General features: G+C 34.1%; 4 protein-coding genes and 1 non-coding gene across 8 annotated transcripts; 2 read left to right on the top strand and 3 right to left on the bottom strand.

Annotated features, from left to right (window-relative positions):
* Positions 1-182: 182 nt before the first annotated feature.
* Positions 183-2,796, bottom strand: LOC146958560 (perakine reductase-like). Its single transcript, XM_085740084.1, has 7 exons — positions 2,603-2,796; positions 2,156-2,326; positions 1,767-1,970; positions 1,477-1,649; positions 1,300-1,396; positions 789-942; positions 183-455 (listed from the first exon to the last, which is right to left on the bottom strand). The coding sequence occupies exons 1-7, from the start codon at positions 2,648-2,650 to the stop codon at positions 280-282; spliced, it is 1,023 nt and encodes a 340-aa protein (XP_085596210.1). The 5' UTR covers positions 2,651-2,796; the 3' UTR covers positions 183-279.
* Positions 2,797-4,420: 1,624 nt separating this feature from the next.
* Positions 4,421-8,636, bottom strand: LOC146958559 (perakine reductase-like). 4 transcript variants are annotated; one of them, XM_085740081.1, is made up of 9 exons: positions 8,347-8,518; positions 7,802-7,991; positions 7,620-7,705; positions 6,650-6,820; positions 6,179-6,379; positions 5,901-6,073; positions 5,628-5,724; positions 5,259-5,412; positions 4,421-4,914 (listed from the first exon to the last, which is right to left on the bottom strand). In XM_085740081.1, exons 3-9 carry the CDS (start codon positions 7,674-7,676, stop codon positions 4,739-4,741), a joined length of 1,029 nt encoding a protein of 342 aa, XP_085596207.1. In that variant the 5' UTR covers positions 7,677-7,705; positions 7,802-7,991; positions 8,347-8,518; the 3' UTR covers positions 4,421-4,738. The 4 variants fall into 4 exon arrangements, with proteins under 4 accessions (XP_085596207.1, XP_085596208.1, XP_085596206.1 ...); XM_085740082.1 differs by lacking the exon at positions 7,802-7,991 and having other exon boundaries at positions 8,347-8,636; XM_085740080.1 differs by lacking the exon at positions 8,347-8,518 and having other exon boundaries at positions 7,810-8,029.
* Positions 8,637-9,325: 689 nt separating this feature from the next.
* LOC146958558 (signal recognition particle RNA) lies at positions 9,326-9,629 on the bottom strand. Its single transcript, XR_015025241.1, has one exon.
* Positions 9,630-10,910: 1,281 nt separating this feature from the next.
* On the top strand, positions 10,911-13,429 carry LOC146958557 (emp24/gp25L/p24 family/GOLD family protein). The gene is made up of 4 exons (XM_085740083.1): positions 10,911-11,318; positions 12,457-12,643; positions 12,833-12,940; positions 13,118-13,429. Exons 1-4 carry the CDS (start codon positions 11,109-11,111, stop codon positions 13,249-13,251), a joined length of 639 nt encoding a protein of 212 aa, XP_085596209.1. The 5' UTR covers positions 10,911-11,108; the 3' UTR covers positions 13,252-13,429.
* Positions 13,430-15,922: 2,493 nt separating this feature from the next.
* On the top strand, positions 15,923-24,569 carry LOC146958556 (protein serine/threonine kinase). Its single transcript, XM_085740078.1, has 16 exons — positions 15,923-16,089; positions 16,208-16,299; positions 16,549-18,639; positions 18,765-19,092; positions 19,211-19,426; positions 19,541-19,613; positions 19,705-19,910; positions 20,005-20,067; positions 20,527-20,735; positions 20,977-21,088; positions 21,223-21,741; positions 22,284-22,594; positions 22,694-22,937; positions 23,018-23,091; positions 23,451-23,589; positions 24,168-24,569. Exons 1-16 carry the CDS (start codon positions 15,961-15,963, stop codon positions 24,318-24,320), a joined length of 4,959 nt encoding a protein of 1,652 aa, XP_085596204.1. The 5' UTR covers positions 15,923-15,960; the 3' UTR covers positions 24,321-24,569.
* Positions 24,570-27,327: the final 2,758 nt, after the last annotated feature.

The raw sequence follows: 27,327 nt of genomic DNA, 5'->3' as shown, positions 1-27,327 counted from the left end.
CCCATACCTACACGGCCTCTGGATCCCTCTCATTCCGATGTGATTCGGTTCCTCATATCAACGTGGGGTCATCCTGTAACAGCCCGACTTCCCTGGGCTACCCGGCCTTTGGCCGACTTCCACTATGGGCTACCCGGCACTGTTACTGGGCCACGTTGTGGGTGTTACAAACATTATTGTCATTATCTTGTAGAGAAGTTATTTCATTGAGGTAAGCATCATAGTGAAATACAAACACAACACTCGATTCATTACAGTTGCACAGTTTTCTCTATGCAATTACTTTGGCGGCGTAGTTGCAAATTTCCAAAGATATTGTGATATACTATCATATTCTCGCTCCCCAGCAATTTCCTCAACGGGAACTGCTTCAGAAATTTCCTTCAAATCTTCTTGTGTAAGCTTCACATTCAGAGATCCAATGTTGTTTTCAAAGTTCTTCAGTTTAGTAGTCCCTATATGGTATCAAACAAATATATCATAAAGCACTTGTCAGTAGAATCAATTTATTCTCATGCTTGCAGTATCTACACGGTATATGGTCAAGATTTTAGGTACTATCAATGAATAAATGCACAATGTGCCAAGCAAAGTTAGTGATGGATATGTGAAAGTAGGTACTAATAAAAGGGTTTTAATATCATCATACTTTTTTTTTCCTTTATTGATTAGTAAATTTTAAGATAACCAAGTAAAATCCGGAAATAGATTGCCTGAATATGTCAAGCAATTAATAAAGAAAGCCAAAAAATCATCATATTCTTCTGAAATATAAATAAAGGCAGTACCAGGGATAGGGATTATGTCATTTCCCTGATGCAGAAGCCATGCTAATGCTAATTGAGAAGGAGTACATGCATGCTTTGAAGCCAAGTCATTGATTCGTTCATAGAAAAGCTTGTTCTTTTCCAAATTTTCTCCTGTAAACCTTGGATGCATAGCCTGTTATGTTACGGAAAGAAGAAAAATATTCAAAAGAAAATCCCTGCAGGAATGGAACTAATTCAGTGATATTTAAGACATTTTTCCTCATCAATGTTATTTTGACCATTATAATAAGAAATTCTACAAATTTATGCAAACATAAAACTAGCTGCGTATCAGCAAGCTCATCAATGTTATTCAGTGATATTTATGACATTTTTCCTCATCAATGTTATTTTTCCTCACTTCAGGAATGGAAGTAATTCAGTGATATTTATGACATTTTTACTCATCAATGTTATTTTGACCATTATAATAAGATATTCTTCAAATTTATGCAAACATAAAACTGCATTATTGTAACTAGCTGCGTACCAGCAAGCTCTGACTAGACAAAGCCTCTACCACTGAATTTCCTGCAAAAAAGCCGCGACCAAGGGGGCTGTATGCCACAATTCCAATGCCAAGCTCTCTGCAAGTACACAAAGCTTCTTAGTCACAATAAAAACAATTTATGATATACTTGAGCAGAAAACATTTCAATTAATATACCTGCAGAGTGGAATTATTTCTTCTTCAATGTCACGGGACCATAAGGAATACTCCATTTCCAAAGCAGTAATAGGATGAACTGCATGTGCTCTCTTTATAGTGTCAGCATTAGCCTCTGACAACCCAATATATTTTATCTTTCCTTCATTTACAAGTTGTTTGAGCTCCTCCATCTTCCATAAAGAGGTCAATGTTAAAGCACTTAATCACCGAGAATTTTCAAGTGTTGGAAATGATTTGCATGCATAACTAAGTGTAGTACTAGTAGAGGAAAAATATTCAAAGCTTACAGTGTCTTCAATTGGAATTGAAGTGTCAACTCTGTGTTGATAGTATAAATCAATATACTTGACATCAAGCCGCTTGAGACTAGCTTCACAGCACTCCCTCACATATTCAGGGGTACCTTTTACCCCTAAAACCATCCCATCAGATAAAGTAACGCCAAACTTCGTAGCCAATTGGACTTTTTCGCGGGGAAGTTCTTTTAATGCCTATGACAGAAGAAAAGATTCATCAAGTTACAAGCCATTTGTCACATCTAAATAACTAGTATTTATTTTTGAATCAATTTTGAATGCATGAATATTTAATAAAATTATTACAATTTGCAAACCATACAAAATGCTTATGTATTTTCAACACTCGGACTTACAATCTAAAAGATTTAATATGTTACCTTACCAACCATGATTTCATTATCATGTTTGTGTCCGTAGAGATCTGATGTATCGAAAAAGGTAACCCCTCTATTGAATACTTCCTTAATAATTGAACATCCATCTTCATGTGAGAGGGGAGCATTATAAATTCCAGATAATCCTCCACATCCAAATCCCAACCTAGACACCTGCATTCCACAAAATGAAAAAACAGGAGATACATGATGGTAAATAAGTAAAAACATCATAGCCATCATTAGGAATGGAGACAAAATTTGGAGAATAAAGCACTATATATTATGAATGTATATCTGAAGGATCCATTATCCATAAGTTTCATCTTGAAAGAACAAATTTCCACTATGAACAGGTTAGTAATTACCTAGTAGTTTAATGTTGAACTAATCATTCAATTGTGAAAAACAAATGTTAAGGGGTTGACAATAAGGAGGATGAAAATTTACCTCTAAACCTTGGGTACCCAGTTTGACTCTTGGGACTTGTATCTCCATTCTTCAACGCTATTATTGCCTTGCTCAAGATCCAAAGTTGGAACACATAATCACATACTATTAAAAGAAATAAAACTAAGCCAAAAGTTGAAGTGTCCACTCAGTCAGCACTACTACCAGTACCAACTCCCCAAAAACTTTTGCTTAATATCTGTCTTTAATCAAGTAAATCTGCCTTTAATATTAATTAATATTAATATCAGCAAAATAAAATGTATCTCAATTTAAATTTAAACCGAAACATGTTAAGGTAAAAAAAAAAAAAAAAAAATTACTCCAAGCCTACCATGATGTTATAATGATATATCCATTGGTGTGATACCAAAACAAAAAAATACATCCCAAGAGTAAACTACCATTTTGATCATTGAATGTATGATAGGCCATCAATATAGTCTCTGGATGAACTAATGTCTCTTTAGTAAGACATTTTGTTTCTCGAATTTTTTTTTTTTAATTATTTTGATCCTCAAATTTATTTTTTGTTAATCAATTTAATCCATGAAGTTACTAACAATATAGACAATAGGGATTCAAAGACTATAATGACTGTGACATATACACTCAAGGAATATAATTAACGACTATTGATCCACATGCTAATTGCCACGTCTAAAAGGGTTTATTTATTCATTTATGAAAGATGTTTGAAAAAAATGATTATTTAATCAAATTAGTGAATTACTAATAGTTTTCATCTCATACAGCTTATCATAAAAATTATGATAATTTGCATCTCGTTTAAATTGTATATTTCACAATTTACATGTGATCATGAGAATTTTCTGTGCAAAACAACAACTTGAGTTGATGAGGATTTTTCAGTTGATTGCTTTGTCGAGGAAAAATGAGAAAAACAAGCATATTATGACAGTTAAAGGTACTAATAAGTAGTTTAGTGTCATCTTCTTAATGTTTAAACAATTCCATTGCAATCTGTTCGATCAACGCCCGAGCTTTTTAAAACCGATATTAGCTGCAATGTGATATTTATATATAAATGAGATGAGATAGTCATGGTTATATTCCCTCTGAGCATGGCCTTGCCAAAGATGATATGTTTAGATTATGACACAATTATATCACCATATTTATTTGTTGATGATGATGAACCTAAAAAATTTGTAGCAGCACCTTCACTGGGAAACCAGAAATAGTAGTGTATGATAGATAGTCAGGTTCACGTGAAACATTTAATGCAGCAAGCCAGAGAAGTACACACTAGCACTACAACTAGCTATTAGCATCATACTCCTGGCCTAACCTCCAAAGTGATCTATATAGGCAAAGTCCTTCAACATTACCGTTAGTAAAAGCTATAAATTTTACATAGTATCTGTTGATGAAATTTGGAGAACAAAGTCTTTTAATTATGAATGGTTACAGGTATATCTGAAGGACCATTTATCCACAAGTTTCAACTAACATTGTTAAGGCATGTCGAAGTTTATAAACGATATAGTATATCTGTGAAACATAGGTGTCTTCTCACTGATGTGGATTCCCATGGTTGACATAGACGTCTTTGTTGTCGGAGTGTATCCCTTCGTTCTACGAGTTGTCCTGACTAAAGCAAACAGTCTGCACATTCAATTTTGTCTTGCTCCAAATTTTTCATCATCTTTTCTCTCATGAAGAACATCCCTTCAAATCCATGTTCAAGTATTTCTATCCGTGCTTTCATGTACCCTCTTATCAAAACCATCAAAACAACCGAGACCTTGATTGCTCCGATACCAGTTGATAGGTAGCAATTCAATACAGAGTAAATTTAGGATAATATCTGGTATTTATTGGTACAAACTGAATTAATACAGAGATTAAAACACAGATCACACATAATAACATTAGGACACAGATCACACATAATAATTGCCACAACATGCAATTGTCCTATTTATTACACACCCTAACTGCCTAATCTTAATAACTTCCACAATTACTATTTATATTCAATAATAAATTAACACAGAAACTGTCATATGCAGCCCCTAACCACCCTTAACTGTGCCCTTTCTCTTGTAAACATTTTTTACGAGAAATCTAACAAAACACTTATTGCAGGGTTGCACTGTTCTCACTATGCAATTACTTTGGCGGCGTAGTTGCAAACTTCCAACTATATTGCGACAAACTGTGATTTTCTAGATTCCCAGCGATTTCCGCAACAGGAACTGCATCAGAAATTTCTTTCAAATCTTCTTCTGTAAGCTTTACAATCAGAGATCCAATGTTGTTTTCAAAGTTCTTCACTTTAGTAGTCCCTATGGTATCAAACAAATATAAGCACTTGGTCAATAAAATCATTTTATTCTCATGCTTACAATATCTACATACTTTATGGTCAAGATTTTACGTACAATCAGTATCAATGATTTTTTTGACAGTAACTATCAGTACCAAGGATATAAGGCACATTATGCCAATAACAGATAAGGATTTTAATGTCATCATGTTTTTTCTTTCTTTATCAAGTGGTAATCTTTAGGATAGTTTAAGTAAAATGAAGAAAATAAATGCTAGAATATGTGAAGCATTTAATAAAAAAGCTAAAAAAATCATCACATAAACACACAAGTATTATTTCTATATATTATTAAGACAGTACCGGGGATAGGGATTATGTCATTTCCCTGATGCAGAAGCCATGCTAATGCTAATTGAGAAGGAGTGCATGCATGCTTTGAAGCCAATACATTGATTCGTTCATAGATTATCTTGTTCTTTTCCAGATTTACTCCAGTGAACCTGGGATGCATATTCTGTTACAGGAACAAGAAGAAATGTCAGTAGAAAAATACTGCAGGGATAATACTACTCAGGTTATATTTATAGCATTTTCCCTCGGCAGAGATGTAATTCCACAACTTGCCTGAACCTTATCTCATGAAAGTTATTTTTTACCATCATTATAAGGAAAATCTCCAAATTAACTCAAACATAACACTGTCTTGATTACTTGTAACTAGCCGCATACCAGTACGCTCTGACTAGGCAAAGCTTCTACCACCGACTTTCCTGCAAAAAAGCCGCAGCCAAGGGGGCTATATGCTACTATTCCAATCCCTAGTTCTCTGCAAGAATGCAATGTTTCCTGAATCTTAGTTAGACAATATCAATATTTTTTCGTACATTTTACAAATAGTCTTTGTTAAAAGATAAACTCAAAGAGTTGCCAAATATATCAAACTAACTGGAGTATAATTGTGGTTAAGTGCACTATGAACAGAAAATATTTCAATTTGTCTACCTGCAGAGTGGAATTATTTCTTCTTCAATGTCACGGGACCATAAGGAATACTCCATTTGCAAAGCAGTAATAGGATGAACTGCGTGTGCTCTCTTTATAGTGTCGCCACTAGCGTCCGACAGCCCAATATGTCTTATCTTTCCTTCACTTACCAGTTTTTTAAGCTCCTCCATCTTCATAAACAAGTCGAAGTCAAAGTGAAAGCACACATTCATCTATTTTCAAGTGTTGGAATGGTATGCATAACTAAGAAGAGAGGAAAATCATTGAAAGCTTACGGTGTCTTCAATTGGAACTGAAGTGTCAACTCGGTGTTGATAGTATAAGTCAATATAATTGACATCAAGCCGCTTGAGACTCGCTTCACAGCACTCCCTCACATATTCAGGGGTACCTTTTACTCTAAAAACCCCATCAGATAAAGTAACGCCAAACTTTGTAGCCAATTGAACTTTTTCGCGGGGAAGTTCTTTTAATGCCTATGACAGAAGAAAAGACTCATCCTTAAGTTTTCTTTTACACAAAAGATGACAGTGTAAACAAAGCTATATTTATACCGTGTTATAAGGACATCAATAAGACATACAAGTACATCCCATTTGTCACATCTAAGGAATTATTTATCTGTGAATCAGTTGTGTTTTGTGAACACGTAATTAATCAAATTATAACAACATGAAAATTCTTATGTATGTTCAGCCCTTAGACTTACAATCAAAATGATTTATTAGCTTTGGATATTCTGTTACCTTACCAACCATGATTTCATTATCATGATTGTCTCCGTAGAGATCTGATGTATCAAAAAAGGTAACCCCTCTATTGAATACTTCCTTAATAATTGAACATCCATCTTCATGGGAGAGGGGAGCATTAAAAATTCCAGATAATCCTCCACATCCAAATCCCAACCTAGACACCTGCATTTCACAAAATAAAAAAACAGGAGATGCTTACCCTATCAGAATCCACAAACATTAAACAAAAGATTGAGTCAGCTTAAAGATAAAAGTGAAAAAAGTGATTGAAATATTAATTTATGTAACTTCTGATATTATATAGTTCTATATGGCTGATAGTCTCATCTCTAACTCATTGTGGTGTGAAAGCAATGAGACTATAGAGATTACTTATGATGGAATTCTAAATTTTTAACTGGACTGAGAAAATAAAATGCACGGTTGTTTTTATGTGTGACTAAAATGGATCTATGGCATATATCATGAAAGATAATAGGAGTAATACATGATGTTAAATAAGTAAAAACTTCAAAGGAAGCATTAGGAGTGATGTAAGCATATTGATTACAGATTCAGAAACAGAAGAAATTTGAGCATTCATTTTAAATTGCAACTTCACAATTTACATGTGATGTAAGCATTAGAATCATAACAAATAACTATTTTGCTAAATAGCTGATCGAGTCGATGATGGTGAAAATAAAATAGAGATCCTTGTTTTCTTCAATCAAGCATATGATGACAGTTGAAGGGACTAAAACAAATGGTTTAATGTCACTTTCCTCTTAATGTTAAAGTTATCAGTTGAAGGTAAATTTCCATTCATGTAAGCCTTTTGTGTTTCTAATCACCTAGTACTTTTATGTTTTCTTCATCTTAATGTTGGACTAATCATTCAATTGTGAAAAACAAATCTTAATGATGAAGTGGTTGCTAATAAGGAGAATGAAAGTGGCAATTTGGGGTGATGAAAGTTTACCTCTAAACCATGGCTACCCAGTTTAACTCTTGGGACTTGCATCTCAGTCTTATCCATTCTTCAACACAATTATTGCCTTTCTTTGTCTATGATGCAAAGTTGAAACACAAAAGCGCATGTGTTAGAATTAAAAAAAACTATGCCAAAGCTTAAGGTTGTTGAAATGTCCACTGTCTCCGTACCAACATACCAAAAACTTTTGCTTCCAATAATAAAGTCTATCTTTTAACTCAAAGGGTGTGTGTATGGTCCACTGGAAAAAGATAGACCTTTGATTTGGAGGTTCCTGGTTCTTCGTGCCCCACTTATTACCCTTTGTGAGCGTTCTTTGAGTTTAAGGTTTTCATTATGTAAATGATATATCCATGAGAGCTAAGTACATGATCATTGCCACATCGAAAGGGTGATTCATTAGTACATTAGTTGTTTAACACATGATTATAATGTTTCCTTAATCAAATTATTGCAATTTGGATATCGTACATATCACATAATTAGTATTCTTTACCAGCCATGATTTCATTATTAAAAATAAAAATAAAATTATTGATTTTTTTTTTTTCTGTGCAAAACAACTTCTTGATGAGAATTTTCCTCAGTTGATTGTTTGGTCTAAGGAAAATGAGAAAAACAAGCATATGAACAGTTGAAGGTACTAATAAGTTGATTATTACATAATCATCTACCTGCTGCATTTATCTGTTAAAGTTTTAAGTTTACTATTTACCTGAGTTACTTCTTGACATTTGTGAAGAATGATATGATATGAATGCTCTTTTCATGTCCAATGTTTTAGTTAAATGCGCTTCTCTATAAGTTTTGACTGTGTGAAGAGCATTTGGACCCAATCAATGTTAAAATTGTCGAGGGAGAGGGAGACATGAGGTGGTTCTGGCGATATTGGGTGAGGGACTAAAGACTCTTGGTTTGATCCCTGCCTGCTACCATTCTAATAATTATTGACGGCTATGTTTGGCCGTTTCAGAAAATAAAAAACATTAAAATTGCCTAGCTCACATAGTGCAAGGCATCATCACAGTAAGTAGTTTTCTTTTCCATCAACTTACATTGTTCTACTTGAAAGATTAGATAATGGTAATCTTTTTAATTCTTGTGATATATAAATATGGTAGATTAACAACTAAAGTTTAATGAACAATTCCTTTAATCCTTTAATTGGTGATCATGAAAATAGAGATATTTCATTCCTTCAATCAAGTGATCAACTGCAGAGGTTGGCAAAAACAACCACACCAAAACCTTTTAAATTAAATCTGTCTTCAATTCATTTAATAAGGATGCAGAAAAACATAAGAGGTGACACTAGAAACAAAAAAGTGGTGGTTCTAGGCTCACCAGGCATATTGAGCTAGAAGTACGCAGAAAAACATAAGAGGTGACACTAGAAACAAAAAAGTGGTGGTTCAGGTGGCTAGGTTCACCAGGCATATTGAGAGCTAGAGAAACAAAAAAGTGGTGGTTCAGGTGGCTAGGTTCACCAGGCAAACAAAAAAGTGGTGGTTCAGGTGGCTAGGTTCACCAGGCATATTGAGAGCTAGAGAAACAAAAAAGTGGTGGTTCAGGTGGCTAGGTTCACCAGGCAAACAAAAAAGTGGTGGTTCAGGTGGCTAGGTTCACCAGGCATATTGAGAGCTAGAGAAACAAAAAAGTGGTGGTTCAGGTGGCTAGGTTCACCAGGCAAACAAAAAAGTGGTGGTTCAGGTGGCTAGGTTCACCAGGCATATTGAGCTAGAAGTACAGCAGCCTGTTGTCCCTCCACTGTCAAGAGCCGGAGGTGTTTGCTGCTCTGTGAAACCAGCCTCACACAGTGCCCTCCAGTCTAGGACCAAGGAGACTCAAGCCTTCGCCTAGGTCCCATTGGCCAACTCTCAACTTGGAGCGGGCAGGCCAGCAAGGTGCAGCCACCAACCCAACCTGGAAAATCCTAAGCCATGTTCCACCACCTTGATGCCCCCACTTGGGTTACAAGTTGAAGTTACCCAACTCGGCAAGCTGGCAGCCTTGTCAGAAGCTTATAAAGACTTATTTCTTTCATGAATTACACGATGTGGGACTTCTAAATGTTACCTAAAACTTTTTTTCTCTTTCAGCATGCTCAAATCTCATTGCCTAGTTAGCTTTTGAATTAATATATGCTATGCTAACTTATTGTTGTGCCTGTGAGTATCAAGAGTGCAGAACAGACTCCTTCATTTTAATTGCATTCCTTTCCATTTCACAAATTGAATGTGATGTGAGGGAAGTCACAACATTTTAAGATTATGAATTGATGATCATGTAAAATATATCATTCCTTCGACCAAGCTATCAACAAGAGATTGAAGAAAATAAGCACAAGAATTGTTTAGTGTCATACTGTCTATACATAGACGTTGGATATACTAAAAGATTGTCTTGCATCATTTTCTTTATGTTGAACACTTGAACTAATTCTATAGTAATTCGTTGGATGATAACTCAGGTTTTCTCAACCAATATAGCTACAGTGTCATGTCATATCCATAAAAAACAAGCTATAGTGTCATATTTTTTGTATATCACAATTTCTATTTATCAAATGATTTATTTTAAAAATATTAAATTTCAGATTTTTTTGACAATTTTTATTTATTTTCAAAAAAATCATGTTCGTAATTTTTTTTGAAACAATTAAAAGATTAAATTAATTATAAAAACAAAACCGTTTTAAAGCAAAATGAGTGCTAAGAATTTCAAATTTATCTTAATTAAATACTACCACATTAGGTCTTTAAGTTTGAAGTTTGTAACAAATTAAATTATTTTGGTCACACAAATACTTTAAGTTTGAGGTTTGTAATAGATTGGTTTTAAGTTATTTTGGTCGCTCATAAGTCATTTAAGTTTGTAAACATTTTCGATTTAGTCATTTTGTCACATCATCGTTTTTGTAATGTTTGATTAACAAAATGACTAAATTGAAAACGTTTACAAACTTAAAGACGTATGCGTGCGTGACCAAAATAACTTAAAAACTAGTATGTTCGAACCTCAAATTTAAGGGATATCTGTGTAATTTAGCTTAAGGAATATATTTATTTATGATGACATTTATTGTAGTCAATTATTTATTTTCTTTATTTCATTATTATTTTGCGTCTAATTTCAAAAATAAATATGAGGTATGTGTCCAATCCAATATTTTTTACGGCAATATACGTATCCTGTTCTCTGATTGGCTGATGCACGTTGTAGTCTCTCTTCGTTTTACACGTAAGCTCTTATAAACGACATCATAGTCATAGCAAAGTTACCCTTTCAAGACCACGACGACGCCGTTTTATTGCATTTCCTTTTGCAGTAACGAAAAACAAGAGAAAAGGATCAAAACCTTCTCAAAAATCCAATCTTTAAGATCCACACAACACTTCTCAATTTTCTCATTCTATTTTTCAATTCCAGAAAAAATCCCAAATAAAAAACCCTAAAATTAAGAAAGGGGGATAAGTGATGGAAAAGAGAAACGCGAAGATGTGGATGGTTTTGATGTGTTTGGTGTTTATCTTCGTTGATCGAATTGAATCGTTATCTGTAACTGTGCAAGACGTTGAATGTCTCTATGAGTATGTGCTTTACGAAGGGGATACCGTTTCGGGGAATTTTGTTGTCGTTGACCATGATATTTTCTGGAGTTCCGATCACCCTGGCATTGATTTCACGGTAAGTCGAATCTCAATTCCACAATTCCCTTTTTCTGTGCAATTTTGATATTTTTTTATTGACTTTTTTTATCTTATGATTGCCTTGCCCAGTTCATAATTTGTTGAATTATGATTTATGAAATTATTGGGGTGTTTGTATTTTGCTTTGGTGAGGGAAAAAATGGTTTTTTTTAGGGTGTTTAAGAGGGATTTTGACGTGTCATATGATGAAGATCGATTATTATCCATGTAGCTTTGAATCATATATAATGATACTGTAATTGAATATAGAATTGAAGTTTAGGTGTCCAAGGAAGTTTTTGTTTATGCCTATAGGTAAACTAAAGACCAAAAAGAGTTGCCTATTTAACACTTCTTACATGGCTTGATTGTATTTTCCTTAAGCTACATTATATCAATTCAACTTAAATGTGATTAAGTTCTATTATATCAATTCCACTTTGTATGATTTGACGAATGGTTATTGGTGAATCCTTGGCAGTACCTTCTGTAACATTATTGTAAACTCGTCTAGTGCTGAAACTTTAGCCAAAATGAACATCAGCACTTGTTTTGTTCGGACGTTAACTGATCTTTGTTAGTGCATAATAGGATTAAATCAATTGATCAATCCATGTTGGATCAGCGTGTTTGTGAGTTATATAAATCAGAACATGAAAATTGAATCGTAGAAAGTGATGACTGAAGATAGTTGTAGGTAGGAATAGGGAGGTAAAAGATAAACACCAAGGACATCATGTATTTTTAGTATTTTATGCCCATCTGACTGGTGCTGATATTGAAATGGATAGTCTTTATTTTGTGCACCTAAATGGATTTATTCTCAAGCTTTTATGCTTTTGTATATAGCAAACTGCGGCTTGAGACATAGATACCTTGAGGCTTGACTATATTGTTATTGGCTATGGGAGTCTCATTGGTTACCCCTATGCTTGAAGGAGGTTTTGTGTGAAAAATGATGTGTGCTAGCTAGTATTATATTATAGGAACAACAGTTGAAGCCATCATTTGTTATTATTTTGATGAGTCTATTATTGCTTACTAATCAGACTCGGTTCAGAATGACGTGCCCAAATTTTCATATTGTTTTGTAACTTTAGCTTTAGAGATATCCTAATTTTTGCAGTTGTCTGCAGGTAACATCTCCTGGAGGTAATGTTGTCCAAGATATCAAGGGGACATCTGGAGACAAATTTCAATTTAAGGCCCCAGTACACGGAATGTATAAATTTTGTTTTCATAACCCATACTCAACACCTGAGACTGTTTCTTTCTATATCCATGTTGGTCATATTCCCTCTGAGCATGACCTTGCCAAAGATGGTATGTTCTACATGAAAGCAGGCTCTTTTAATTTATTACACTATATATTACCGTATTCATTTATTGAAGTGTTAAATTTACTATTTACCTGACTTATTTCTTGACATTTCTGATGAATGATCTGAGGTCTATTTTATGTTCTTATGTTTTGGTTATCTGGCCTTCCGTTTAAACCTTGATGGTTTGCAGAGCATTTGGACCCAATTAATGTTAAAATTGCCGAGCTTAGAGAGGCATTGGAATCTGTTACAGCTGAACAAAAGTACTTGAGAGCTCGAGATGCAAGGCATCGCCACAGTAAGTAGTTTTCTTTTCCATCAACTTTCATTGTTCTACTTTGAAAATTCAATTGTGGTATTCTTGTTATCATTCTTGTGAACATATATGATATATGGACACATTTCTTTTTCCCCATTTCGGTCCTATCTGTACCCTTCTTTTATTCGTACTTACTCAACGCTGTGTTGTTTGTAGCGAACGAGAGTACACATAAGCGTGTTATCTTCTACACTGTTGGAGAGTACCTTCTGTTGGCTGCTGTTAGTGCACTGCAAGTCATATACATCAGGCGCCTTTTCAGCAAGTCAGTGGCATACAACCGTGTTTGAGTCCCCTCCATCATTAACCTTATGCTTTCCTCCTTTTAGTTAAGTTAAATTAAAGGGTTAGGGGTTTATAGACTTGTTTCTCTGTGAAACATTATAATTATTATTCTTGGTGAACATTATGTTGTTCTCTTTTCGACACCGACATCAGTTATGCTTTGATACAACAAGCATTTTTATATTCCTTTGGTCTGAATTTCAGTGCATTTTGACTGAAAATTAAATCGTGTGGGAGCAGTATTACTTAAGCAAAATGGTACCTTGTACTTTCATGTTTGATTTCACTGGAGGGTTGAGGGCAGGAAAGGGGAAAGGGGAGGGAAATTTTAATGGAAAAGAGGGGAGATGTTTTAGATATGTATGTGTTGTGTTTGGCTTGGCGATGGCCCAAACATGCTTAAGTTGGTTTTCACTTCCCATGCACCTTATTAGGCATAAAAAGCAAGGAAAATGTAGAATCGATTTTTTTGGGTACCCAGAATCTATATCCGATTAATAATAAGGCTTATTCTAAAATTTTGCATACTTTCTTCATCAATTCTTTTTTATTTTTTATTTTGCATACTTTCATTACTTCCAAACACTAGATGCAATCATTATTATTAATGCCATGCCTAAACCAACTGCATAAGCAAGTACCTTTTCCTTGTATACACCAGACAAGTCGTGTTTATGTATATGATCGAATGGAAAATATTTCCATTTCACCATGATCCAATTGCCTTTGTAGCTTTTTGTATATGCAAAATGGCACCTTGTACTTCTATTTTTTAATTTCCCGGGAGGTGAAAGGGAGGGGAGGGGAGGAAAGAGGAGGTGAGAAATTTAATGGAGAAGAGAGCATAAGTTTTAGATATGTGTTGTGTTTGGTCGGAGAGAAAATATTTTTTATTTTATTTTTTTGGGTTTCATGAGGAAATATTATACATAGTCGAGAGAAAATGTAATTTTACTTTTTTTTTTCACCATTCTTACATTTGACATCACAGTAAACGAAATAAGGGTCTTACCGGCGAGTGTCTTCGTGACAGTCTTTTAAGATTTTAATTTTAAATGCATTGAATATACAAATTTTTATAAAAATTTATTATTTAAGCTCTTTAAAGAAAGCTCACGACTTGTACCAAAAAAAAAACGCATGACATTTGTTAGTATTTTTAATAAAGTAATACTTGTTAGTATTTTCCATAAAATAATATAGATAAATCCAGATTTTAAATAAATTCATCGCCCTTTCATATAGTTTCGCTTTTAGAGGGATCTAAAATGGATACTTCAAAAAACTGAACCATTTTTTCTTCTCTCAAAAAAAAAAAAAAAAACTGAACCAAGCAACTTATGTAAAATTGCATTATACGGAACATATTGAAATGGAGCGGAATGGACAAAGATTTTATCCCATTGTTTGGATATTATATGACTAGCTGAATAATATTTTCATCCATTGTCTAAAAAGTGGACGGAAGGAAAAACATTTATTTAAAAAGCATTATTATTATTGTGTAATTATGTAATGTTATCTCCTTCAACCAATCAACAACCCAAACAAAAGTTCATAGAGCACTATAACTTAACATGTCAATCAAATTTTTACCAAATCGTGATAATTAAAACTCTATAAAAAAAATTTGAAGAATATATGCAGGAAACAACCACCCAAATATTTCAATAAAATCACGTCGTTGCAATGGAAAATAACAACAAATAGTGGAAGCAAGAAACTATGGGATGGAATCACGCATGAAAAAAAGACACTTACATATACGATGTAATATCTATATTAATTTAGCTAAACTCATAAGTATCATATTCATATTATTCATATTCATATCAATCAACAAATACAAGTAGATTCCCCCTTTTATAAGGGTTTGGTAGCTCAACTGGTTTGAACTAACACATTAAAATAATTGAGGAGTTAATGAAAGTTCAGGGTTCAAGTTCTCACAAGCAGAAAAATATTAATTTAACAATTAAAATACTAATATTTTTTAAGGGCAAAATATTAACATAGCTACAATGCATTGTTCTATGCAGTAGCCAGTGTTCGAACCTCAGACTATAAGATAATACTAAAGTAATATTGACCGGAGATAGAAAGGAGTCGAAACAACTTTGTTTGAAAAGTAGAAGAAAAAAATAGTGTTAGAAGAAATTATAAAAACCTAAACTATCCTAAAATTATACGTCTTATTATTTATCTTGAAATATTTATTCATAATGTCAACTTATAATAGTAAGGATCAATTACATATCTAAATGTCAACTTAGAATAGTAAAACAAATAATTTCATACATACATGTAATAGTGGTAAATTTAGTAGTATAAATATCATACTTTGGTTCATGTAAAAATGCACCATTTTAAAAAATCTAAATATATCATCTTACTTCCTTCTCTCTTGATTTCCTTAGTCTGATAAATCCGAATACTATATATTATTCGAAGTATTATATGATTAAAGTAGTAATTTATATCATAACTAATATCATAAAAGAATTTTTAAATATCTAATTCTATATTTTTAGAGATAAAAAAAATAGTAGTCTACGACACACTAGTTAAAAAACCTTTTAAAAATAAATATAAAAACAAGTAAATACCGAAAGGCTAATTTAGTAATTGCAACCAAATTCTGTAGTGTGTTCTCGGAGAAGAAGAAAGAAGCAGAGCATGAGAAAATCAGCGAGTTAACTCAGTCAAGTGATTCCATGAAGGAAAAGAGCGAATGCTTCGAGTGCCTTCAACTCAGAATCAACTCAGACTTCTCCGATCAAATTGTCTTCAATTATGCAATCTCCGATTCTTCTTTTCCTTTCGGATCCTCTGCTATTCTCCATGTCTCTATCTCTATCTCTCTCTTCCTCTTTTTTTTTTTTTTTCATTTTCGAATCAATTTTTTTTTTTTTATCTTAATCAATTTTAAATTTTGTTAAATTTTGGTTTTTTGGATTATAGATTACTAGTTCAGCAGATGGGGAAGCTTCAAATGGTCAATTCATATTGCAGTACATGTCTAGCCATCACAACAATTGTTTTACCAATTATGTGTAAGTTAAGTTTAATGTTCCTCATTTTTTTTTCTATAGAAATAACTTATGAAAACAGCTTTATAGCTTATGCGAAAACAATTTAACTATTTTATTTTTTGCTGTAGATATAGAAATAGCTTATACATAAGCGCTTGTGCTATAAGCTGCAAATAAGTTGTTTATCCAAACAGGGCCAATGTTTGGGTTTAATTAATTGATTGTTGGTTATTACTTGTTGTAAGTAATAAACTTTTGTTCTGTTTACAGAAATGAATATATTTTGGATAGTAATGAAAACACCAAGAGTGATGATCTTGATGTCAGTGATGGTGGAAATGGATTTACCTTATCTGATGAGTCTGAAACTGGAAAACCTTCGTTTAGGAATACAACTTGTAATCATTCTGGAAGGTTTTCTTGCTCGAGGACAATTTCTGCAATTGCACCTATTGCTTGCGTCGGAAAGTCTTCATATTCTATACTTCAACAGGTTGCTAATGATTTCCTGTCCGGGTTAACTGAAGATCATGTGTTAAAATCACTTGATCTCTTCGTTGAAGGGAAAGCATCTGGACGAGACAGTACGAATTTCCTTAGTTTAATTGGGTTTCCGTCATTTGAAGAAAATAATTTTCCCGGCTCTTTGAGGCATCCAAACATAGCTCCTGTACTTGCAATTTTGAAAACATCTGATTACACTAACCTGGTGCTTCCGAAGACTCAATACAACTTAGAAAGTATTCTTCATTTTAACCCCAATGCATTAAAGTCTGATTGGAATAGAAGATTTCTTATATATCAGCTACTGTCTGCCTTATTGTACTTGCATGGTTTAGGGGTTTCCCATGGTAATATATGTCCGTCCAATATCATGTTGACTGACTCGTTATGGTCATGGATTAGATTATGGAATGAACCTGTACTGGAATCTAATTTAGCTTTGCAAGAGAGTGGAAGTGTAAAATCAAAACCTGCAAAAATAGGTTGTAGTAATGATGGTTGCCATTCGAATGATCTTTATGCTGATCTAAAGCTTTCTCCATTAATTGATTGGCATTCTAGCTTTCATCAGTGGTGGAAAGGAGAACTAAGTAATTTTGAGTATTTGCTCATCTTAAACAGATTAGCAGGAAGAAGGTGGGGGGACCATACATTTCATCCAGTAATGCCTTGGGTTGTTGATTTTAGCTCAAAACCAGATGATAATTGTGATGTAGGGTGGCGAGACTTAAGCAAGAGCAAATGGCGCTTGGCAAAAGGTGATGAACAGTTGGATTTCACCTATTCAACGTCTGAAATCCCTCATCATGTATCAGATGAATGTCTGTCTGAATTGGCTGTCTGCAGCTATAAAGCAAGAAGGTTGCCTCTTAGTGTTCTTCGAATGGCAGTTCGTTCAGTGTATGAACCTAATGAATATCCTTCCTCAATGCAGAGGCTCTATCAATGGACGCCTGATGAATGCATTCCAGAGTTTTATTGTGACCCCCAAATTTTTATGTCCGTACATGATGGTATGGCTGATTTGGCTATACCTTCTTGGGCAGAGAGCCCTGAGGATTTCATTAAATTGCATCGTGATGCATTGGAAAGTAATAGGGTGTCATTTCAACTACATCACTGGATAGATATAATCTTTGGCTACAAAATGTCTGGCCAGGCCGCAATTGTTGCTAAGAACGTTATGCTTACTCAATCGGAATCCACAATGCCAAGATCAACAGGACGTCGTCAGCTCTTTATGCGGCCACACCCTATTCGCCACGCCACTGCCAGAATAACACGTAATGGGTCAAACAAATATGCCAAAGTTTTGACCCAAACAAATGAAATGCAGCGAGAGACATCTCTTCTATCTGAAACTGCGTATCTACAAGAATTGGAACAAGCATCTGCATTTTCGGAACATGCTAGGCATTTGAATGCTTGTTACCATTACCCATTAAGTCAAATGAAAAGGAAGAACATCTCATCTCTGGGAGATCCAACCGCAGGGACATTCACTAAAAATATAAGTGATGTATCTTTCATTGACAAAAATTATCGGTTGCCAAATAAAATGAACCATATATCTTTTCTTCAACATATGAAAGAGGAAGATGAAGGCTTTTCAGGATATCCAGACTTGCTTCTCTGGAGGCAGAAATTGTGTTCTTCAAGACTTGCCTCTGAAGATATTGCAAGGGACATATTTTCTGTCGGTTGTCTCTTGGCAGAACTTCATCTTTGCAGACCACTATTTGATTCAATCTCATTGGAAATATACTTGGAGGATGGAACATTACCAGGATTTCTGCAGGAACTACCTCCTCATGTTAGAATACTTGTCGAAGCATGCATCCAAAAGGATTGGATGAGGTATCAGTGCACGCACGTACATCTGCATTCTGCAACTGAATGCATGTGTTTGACCTATTAGGTATGCTTTTTGTGGGCTTGTTCTTTCTATCAAGTTATTGAAATATAATTTTTTTTCTATATAGGAGGCCATCGGCCAAAATTCTTCTGGATTCACCTTATTTTCCGAAAACAATCAAGTCCTCCTACTTGTTTCTTGCTCCACTTCAGCTTGTTGCTAAAGATGAATCTCGTCTTCATTTTGCTGCAAATCTTGCAAAGCAGGGAGCTCTCAGGCAAATGGGTACATTTGCAACTGAAATGTGTGCTGCTTACTGCTTACCACTTATAGTGAATGTTGCGAGTGATACTGAAGCTGAATGGGCATACATACTAGTAAAGGAATTGATGAAATGCTTAACAGCACAAACAGTGAAAATATTAATATTGCCAACCATACAAAAAATTTTACAGGCTAGTTGCTAACTTCATTTTGTGAATTTTATTTAGTCAGCAGATGTCTTTTCTATCTTCTATTTTAATTTTTTTGAAAAAAGTTCTTCAGACTTTATAATTAAACATCTTTTTGCAGAACACAGGTTATTTACATTTGAAGGTTTCCCTTTTACAAGATTCATTTGTACGCGAAATATGGAACCGAGTTGGTAAACAGGCATACCTGGAAACTATTCACCCATTGGTCTTATCAAACTTGTATATTTCTCCGGATAAAAATTCAGCTGCATCTGCTTCGGTGCTACTAATTGGTTCCAGTGAGGAGATTGGTGTACCAATTACCATAAATCAGGTAATTTTAGTTTTGCAACAACCTTCAGTGATGTGTTTTGCTTTGTCCACATGAATGTACTCCCACTTAGGTGATACCATTAGTGTTTTATTAACCTTATAATTATTGAATCAGACTATTTTGCCCCTTGTTCACTGCTTTGGGAAAGGACTATGTGTAGATGGCATTGATGTGCTGGTCAGAATTGGTATTTTTAATTAATTGAATTTTGTATTTTTCCATATTTTCGTTACTGAGATCTTCAGTTCTAACCCCCCCTTTTTTTTTTGACTTACCAGGGGGTATTTTTGGGGAATCCTTTATTGTTAAACAGATGCTACCATTACTGAAAAATGTTGTCCGGTCATTCATTGATGTGTCATTCGTGAATAAGCCTGATCCTGTCCAGAGTTGGAGTTCTTTAGCACTTATTGATTGTATGATGACTTTAGATGGCCTTGTAGCTTTCTTGACAGAAGAAGTCATTGTAAAGGAGCTGCTTGAAGTATGTTTTTTTATTCTTTTTTGGCCACAAAAGGCTTTAAATACCAGTAAATATTGTATATTAATTATTTATTGAATGCTTTGTGAATACACAGGACATAAGTTGCATACACGTTGGGGTTCTTATGCAGAAACATATGGAAATTACTGTGCTTCAGGTTCTTCAAATTCTTCATTGGTTTGTTTTGGATCTGTCACCCCTTTCCTTGGATTCAATCGCTCTAAAAGGCATCTTAGATTTACCCTTTACGAAGGACATTTTGCTTTTCAATCACAAGTCACTAAGGATTTACAGTTTTACATGAATACATTGTGCCTTGTTTTAATTAGAATGATCAAAATTAAGACTTATTTGGGTGTCAATGATTGAGATATGTGCCTTGGCTCATGCCTTTCGAAACTAAGCATCGCACCTAATACAAATTAGCACAGTACAAAACTTCTTTCAATTTTTTTTTAGCGCTGTGCAACTCTCTTAATTTACATTTCAATCAGTATACTTGGCTTGTATCTTCGTACTGTGGTTATGTCCGAACCATTTATTTTCAATAAGCCATCTTGTCCACTGACTAGTTGCTTAAATTGTTAAATAATTCTTAGTTGCCTTCTGTTTTCAGGTTGCTGCTAATACTCTCTTTGGAATTTGTCAGCGGATTGGAGCAGATTTGACTGCATTGCATATTCTTCCAAAACTTAAAGAACTGTTTGATGAGCTTGCTTTCTCCCAGGAAATTTCTAAAGGTTCGACTGCTGTCGGCAGAAACTCGAAGGTTACCAAATTAAAAATTGGAGGGGACTTCCAAATTGAGAGTCGCATGGATCTAGTGTGAGTGTCCAAACTGAATTCCAGAGTAGGTTTTATGCTGGGAGAAACCGCTCTCCTTGGCTATTTAATGCAAAAGTAAAATAACTCTAGGTAAAGGAGAGGAGAAAATGATATGTAATGAAAGTAGATGAGAAGGAAATCGCATAACAATAAAGATAAATGAGATTTTTTTCGTGAGGCATATTAGTGGTTAATATCAAATTCTAAAAGTTAATTGTACTGAACCCCTTTTTATATGCAGGTTGCTTCTCTATACCTTGTTTGCATCTCTTCTTGGGATAGAGAAACTTCGTCAATGTTGTGCTACATGGTTGCTTCTTGAACAACAACTTCTACGCCGTCATAACTGGAAGGTATCATATATGTTTACATTTGTTTCTTCTTTCGTCCCATATAAGATTTTATTAGTTTTTCATGTGATAATTTTTTGTCGCATAACCTCATTTACATCTTTTCTTTTTGTTCTTTCTAAACTATTGTGATTCAGTGGGAATATGCAGGAGAATCATCAAGAAATAGCTCAGAAAGTAACATTGCTAGAAGACCTGCAATTGCCCAGGGATTCACATCTGAATACAATCCAGCAAAGTTGTTGCTTAATGGGGTTGGATGGTCAATTCCACAATCCCAGGGAAGTAGAGGTGCCAAAAATTTGATTCAGAGAAGACCATTTAAAGCTCACCAAAGCCCAGTAGTAATGCAAGAAGGAATGTCAAACCAAGTGAACCACGAACCATGGTTTTGGTTCCCTAGTCCAGCCACCATCTGGGATGGGCCTGCATTTCTTGGCCGGGTGGGAATCCAAAAAGATGATCTTCCATGGAAAATCAGAGCATCTGTAATCTACTCCATACGCGCACATCATGGAGCAGTGAGGTCTCTGGCTGTTCATCAGGATGAATCTACCGTTTATACTGCGGGAATTGGCCAAGGATATAAAGGAACTGTTATGAAGTGGGAATTGAGCCGAACTAACTGTCTGTCCGGCTATTATGGCCATGAGGAGGTTAGTTTCTTCACTTTTTCTGATAATAACACTCTGCAACCATACGAAACTATTGTTTGGTGTACAACCCTGTAGTATTTACATATTTCCCATGGGTTTCAACAATGATATCGATATTCTAACTACAAAGTGAAGTGTGATGGATGGTGATTTTAAACATAAGGGGCAGTTGTATAATTGAATGTATCAGAAGCTAGTGCAGTAAAATAAAACTATTAATGTAGCCAATCATGACAGTTACCCTTGTCCTTGAGTTGAGCTGTGCTTATAGGTTTTTTCAGCTATGGTATCAAATGTGCTAACTACAAAGTGAAGCCTGATGAATGAAGATTTTAAACAAAAGGGATTGTGGTATAATTTGATGTGTTAAGTACTAGTGCAATAAAATTCAACTATTAGTATAGCCAGTCATAACAATTACTCCTTGACCTTGAGCTGAGCTATGCTTATAGTTTTTTCCGCTCAAGTGGCTTTTCAATTTGTATTTTTCTACGGTAACTTATCCTAGGAATGTAACACTTATTATTCATCTCAAATTTTAGGTTGTAAACGATATTTGTATTTTATCATCTAGTGGAAGAGTGGCATCTTGTGACGGAACAATTCATATTTGGGATAGTCAAACAGGGAAGCAAATATCAGTATTTGCTGAGTCCGAAACGGAATCTGGCCATCCCACAAACCATTCAGCATCTGTGCCAAAAATTACCAGTGACCAGGCAAATGTCCTTAATTTGAATACTCTGTCAAATGGGATGCTGTCTAGTGCTTTTGATTCAAGCCTTTATACTTGTATGCATCTGTTAGACTCTGCTGAAACTCTTGTAGTTGGCACTGGAAATGGTTCTCTCAGGTGAATTAATTATGTTTTATTTAGTTGCTATTTCAATCAGATACACATTAGAAAATATGTTGATGCTTTTCAACTTAATGGTTTATTTGTATTGCACAGGTTCATTGATGTTGCTCGAGGTCAAAAGCTTCATATCTGGAGGGGGGAATCTAATGAATCTAGTTTTCATTCACTTATTTCTGCTGTATGTTCCTCTGGTTCTAGCAAGGCGCAGGCAGGTGGAATTTCCACCTCACTATCTTTAATTGCAACTGCACAAAGTTCTGGTCACTGTAAATTGTTTGATGCAAAGAGTGGAAATGTCGTTGCTTCTTGGCGTGCTCATGATGGATATGTAACAAAGGTATGTGGTTCAAATTTCAAAATATTAGGGACTACACAATTTGATTTTACTCACAGCTTCATCAATGTCTTTGTTTACAGTTGGCATCACCTGAGGAACATCTGCTTATTTCCAGCTCTCTGGACAGAACTTTACGAGTCTGGGACTTGAGAATGTAAGTGCATCTGTCATTATAACTGTTCCTATCTTATCACCCTTTATGTCATAGAAACCTACGTGGTTTATAAACTCCACAGTAAGAATGTTTTTACAAGATGTAGATGCATATAATTGCACTCTAGGGAATTCTTTATCCTAGTAATCAAAATGATACCAAAAAAAAAAAAAAACTTGTTTGACCTACACTCTTGTATGTTATCATACATTTGAGTCCTCTGCAGTCTGCTTGATGCACGACGCACATTTATTTGAAGATATATATTCCTACAGAAGAAACTAATTGACTATGACAAGTTTTCTTTCGGATTTCTGGGTAAATATATCCTGTAGCTCATCTCTTTATTACTCATGCAGGAATTCACCATCACAGCCCATTATTTTCAGAGGTCATTCGGATGGAATATCCAGTTTCTCCATTTGGGGCCAAGATGTTATTTCAATTTCCCGGAATAGGATTGGGCTTCTTTCCTTGTCTAAATCTGCCATTGAAACGGTATGCTTCTCATTTGTTAGGCTCACACCCACGTAGAATGTGAATTTCTTTTTTCCTTTGGTTGTTCAAATAGATTCCACTCTCCAGTAATAAATGATGGATATACTGAAATCGTTTATAGATAACTCACCCTTCCTGCCAATGCTGTTCAAATAGATTCCACTCTCCAGTAATAAATGATGGGTATATTGAAATCGTTTATAGATAACTCACCCTTCCTGCCAATCATCTCTTAATAGATTTAAGGGAGTGCAGTGCATGTGCTTGCTAAGGAAAAAAAATTCAGTCCTCCCTTAATATACTCTCTCCGCTGAAATCATGACACGTATCATTTCATGTGCCTTGTTTTAAAATTTTGAGATAGCAGTGGAATTAATCAAATTTTTGTGGAAGATTATGCACCAAGGGAATACTGAAAAATTTATAGTTTGCTAGAAGCCGTAAAAAGCTTTCAGTTTCCATATTCAGTTGCATGGGTACCTTGTGGGCCTGAATTCCTTTGTGCTTGATGTCAGTTGTTTGATGATGATATTTATTTTTCAAAATTTTGGTCATGATTATATGGTTTCATGACACAGGATGGGCAGCATCACATAATCCCCCAGAAACTCTATGTTTCTTCTGATAATGGAATGAGAAGCTTGTCAGCATTATCAAGTATCAGTATACTTCCTTTCTCTCGATTGTTTCTTATTGGAACAGAAGATGGTTATTTGAGAATTTGTTGTTAAATATGCTCTGTTGTTCTCCTTTTGGAAGATGGTAATTCATTTGTGCATATGATGAATTATGAATCAACAGCCCCGTATCCCCCCACTCCGTGTGTTAATCTCAAGTCTTCATTCTTTCACTTCGTGAAATCTTATTTATTTTTTTTACTGTTGTATGGGTTAAGTCATACATGATACATCGTTTAAATTTTATGATTCATATTAAATCAAGTCAAATTAATTCCCTAGCAATAGCTAAAGTTTTAAAAATAATGTTTGTTTAATTTTGAATTATTTATGCTTTTATACCATTTGTGTTCCACATTTTTGGCTTACTAGCATCAGAGACGGTTGACTTTCCACGTAGAGTTCAAAGGGGCATACAAAGTAATGCAATGTCTCCTACGTAGTTTAAAGGGTCATGCATAATAATGCAATGTCCCAGTCTCATGGGTCCATATGAAAAATTGTTTTTGTCATCCAAAAAGGTTTAGCGGTGTAGCTTGTTGTCTGCTTACCTTACATTCTTGTGTAATTTTCATGTGTTTGTACACACACTTAAATTAGAAGTAAAACAAATAATAAATTATGCATTTAAATGTCATTTTTAACGAATTATTTCAATTTGGAGATTTGTTAACTAGTGTTATTGCGTAAAAAAAAAACGATATAATACCAATTAGATATAAAATTTACTATAATACAAGATTATTTATTTTTGAGAAATGATATTTGTACAACCAATTTTTGATAATTTTTGTGACAACTTTTTTTTTTCATATTCACATTATGTTTTTAATTTCTCTCTTTATTGCTTTGATTTTTGTGTCAATACCTCATTTTTTTTGTTGTAAATTTATGGTTATCTCAAGTTGTCATTCAATTCGTTGTTTAAATAACACAACTCTTTATTTTTTCATCGTCCGCCATACATGATAAAAAAATTCATAGTAACTTTTTTATACTAAATTTTGTATGGTAACTTGAATGTTTGTAACATTATTCTTTTTCTGTTTTTGGTACTATTAGTTTAAGTAGTATGATCTCTCAATATACAATTGTTATACACATCTCTAGTGCTGCGTTGTTACGCAATTTTTCTACAAATTGGTAGAATAATATAAGTTATTAAGAAAATGACATTCAAATGATTTATTTATTTTTCTTTAAAAACATAAAATTTGTTAATATTTATTTTCCTTAGTATTTGGGTTACGTTGAGATGTTTTGTTTTTTCACATATGGGAACATTAGGTCTCTCATAATATTTTTTTTGTCAGGTATCATAGTGTTTAGAATTCATCTTTTTTAAGGTGAATAAGTGGGTATCCGAAGTTCAAACCCCGGCCACTGAATATAACAATGCATGTCCTGCCAACTGAGTTACGTTTACGGGGACATGTCTCTCATAATCGTTCATAAGTCACATGTTTGGTTTTATATTTGTCATTATAATATAAACAAATATTATTTTTAAAATAATAGTTGGATAGCCAATGATGCATAATTGGGGGGAAGCTTATGAGTTTTTACTTTTTTTCCAACGGAAAGTTGTTTGTAAAATCAGTGAGAAGTTGTATTCAGCCATGTTCTATCAATTTTTTTTTTTTTTTTAGGGAAGCCTTGTTCTATCAAATATGAAATTCGTTATAAGGTACAATACATTCAACGTATAAACAATGAATTTTTAAAGGATGAGCTATGTTGTTTGTCAAAATAAAAACAAAAACAAAAAACAAAAAAAAAATATTGAATCTGAATTGCATTTTATTTCTATTCAGTCATTTTTTAGTATAATAAATTTTGTATAACATTGCTTTTACATGGTGTATTCGGTTTTCATGAAGATGATACCTTCCTTTGTGTACATCTCCTCAACCTGTGTACAAATTTAGCAATGACTTTGAATTGTTGTCTGAGATTCTCTTCGACTTTAAGGGATGAGTGCTGCATATTGTATTCTGCCATATAAAATGTAGGCTTAATTGCAGTTTTGGCCCCCTAACTTTCACGAAGTTGCGATTTTGACCCCTAAGAAAAAAACTACAAAACCGCCCCTTAAGTTTTGCAACTATAGCAGTTTTGGCCCCCCAAGGCAAAAATAAATAAAAAAAATAACACGTGGCACCTCACTTAGGCAAAAAAAATAAAAAAAAAATAAAAAATAAAATAAATAAATAAGTAAGACTTATTTATAAAATAATTAGACTTATTTATAAAATAATAAGTAGGAGTTATTAGTAATGAAATAATTAAGTATGACTTATTATTTAATTTAAGAAAATGGAGAAACACGGTCCACCGTAAGGTACAGTGTGTTTAAGTGAACTATGGTGCACCATAAGGTATGATGTACATAAGTGTTTAAATTGTTGACCACACAAGTGGTTCTATGAATAGAACCTTTGTGGTCATCGGAGAAATTATGTTCGTGTGGACTACATAGAGGCATTGCTACATTTCTTTGCTCGTGATCAGAAACAAGCTTCAAGAGGTAAACACATGAATCTTTAAAGTGTTTAAGTATGTGTCGATTTGTGATTAATAATTTAATCAAGATCCATTTCAATGAGATTTGTTCCGCTAAGAGGATTAAAATTTTGAACAACCCCTCATAAATCCCTTCAAATAGAACGTGTAAAACAGATAATTGACCAAATATTTGCTAACCATACCACCAACCGCCCAAACCTTATTGGTAACGCCAGCGTCCAGGATAATACTTGCGTGACATTGTTCAACCACAATGTCACAAGTGTACAAGAAAACAAAAAAACCTTATAAAAGATAAAGAAGAAAGCCACTTGTGACATTGTGGTTGGCCAATGTCACCAAGTGTTACTCCATCGTCCATAGTCTGGACATGTTCATATTATATAATATGAGATGTACCTAAAATGGATAAAAACTTATGCATTTGAGGGTTTACCATATTTCAGATTATGTAATCACAACTAGTCAAATACATGATTTTTCTGTAGTCCACATTGCACCGACAACTTATGTGGTCTTCAACGCACATACCATT

This window comes from Medicago sativa, chromosome 1 (genome assembly GCF_051527215.1).
Source record: "Medicago sativa cultivar Bolivia chromosome 1, Bolivia_mono, whole genome shotgun sequence".
NCBI classification, from domain to species: Eukaryota; Viridiplantae; Streptophyta; class Magnoliopsida; order Fabales; family Fabaceae; genus Medicago; species Medicago sativa.
The sequence above is the reverse complement of the archived record's forward strand: the minus strand, read 5'-3'. Positions and strand labels throughout refer to the sequence as shown.

Coding starts and splice junctions, on each gene's coding strand:
- LOC146958560 (XM_085740084.1), bottom strand. CDS start 2,650: ATGGAGATACAAGTCCCAAGAGTCAAACTGGGTACCCAAGGTTTAGAG. Junction 1,650..1,766: donor CAATTCCAATTGAAGACACT/GTAAGCTTTGAA, acceptor TCTTTATGGAAG/ATGGAGGAGCTCAAACAACT. Junction 456..788: donor TGACATAATCCCTATCCCTG/GTACTGCCTTTA, acceptor GATACCATATAG/GGACTACTAAACTGAAGAAC.
- LOC146958556 (XM_085740078.1), top strand. CDS start 15,961: ATGAAGGAAAAGAGCGAATGCTTCGAGTGCCTTCAACTCAGAATCAAC. Junction 20,068..20,526: donor TGGAAATTACTGTGCTTCAG/GTTCTTCAAATT, acceptor TTCTGTTTTCAG/GTTGCTGCTAATACTCTCTT. Junction 22,938..23,017: donor ATGATGGATATGTAACAAAG/GTATGTGGTTCA, acceptor CTTTGTTTACAG/TTGGCATCACCTGAGGAACA.
- LOC146958559 (XM_085740082.1), bottom strand. CDS start 7,676: ATGGATAAGACTGAGATGCAAGTCCCAAGAGTTAAACTGGGTAGCCAT. Junction 6,821..7,619: donor TGGGTAGCCATGGTTTAGAG/GTAAACTTTCAT, acceptor TGTGAAATGCAG/GTGTCTAGGTTGGGATTTGG. Junction 6,074..6,178: donor CAGTTCCAATTGAAGACACC/GTAAGCTTTCAA, acceptor TTGTTTATGAAG/ATGGAGGAGCTTAAAAAACT.
- LOC146958557 (XM_085740083.1), top strand. CDS start 11,109: ATGGAAAAGAGAAACGCGAAGATGTGGATGGTTTTGATGTGTTTGGTG. Junction 11,319..12,456: donor ACCCTGGCATTGATTTCACG/GTAAGTCGAATC, acceptor AGTTGTCTGCAG/GTAACATCTCCTGGAGGTAA. Junction 12,941..13,117: donor AGATGCAAGGCATCGCCACA/GTAAGTAGTTTT, acceptor TGTTGTTTGTAG/CGAACGAGAGTACACATAAG.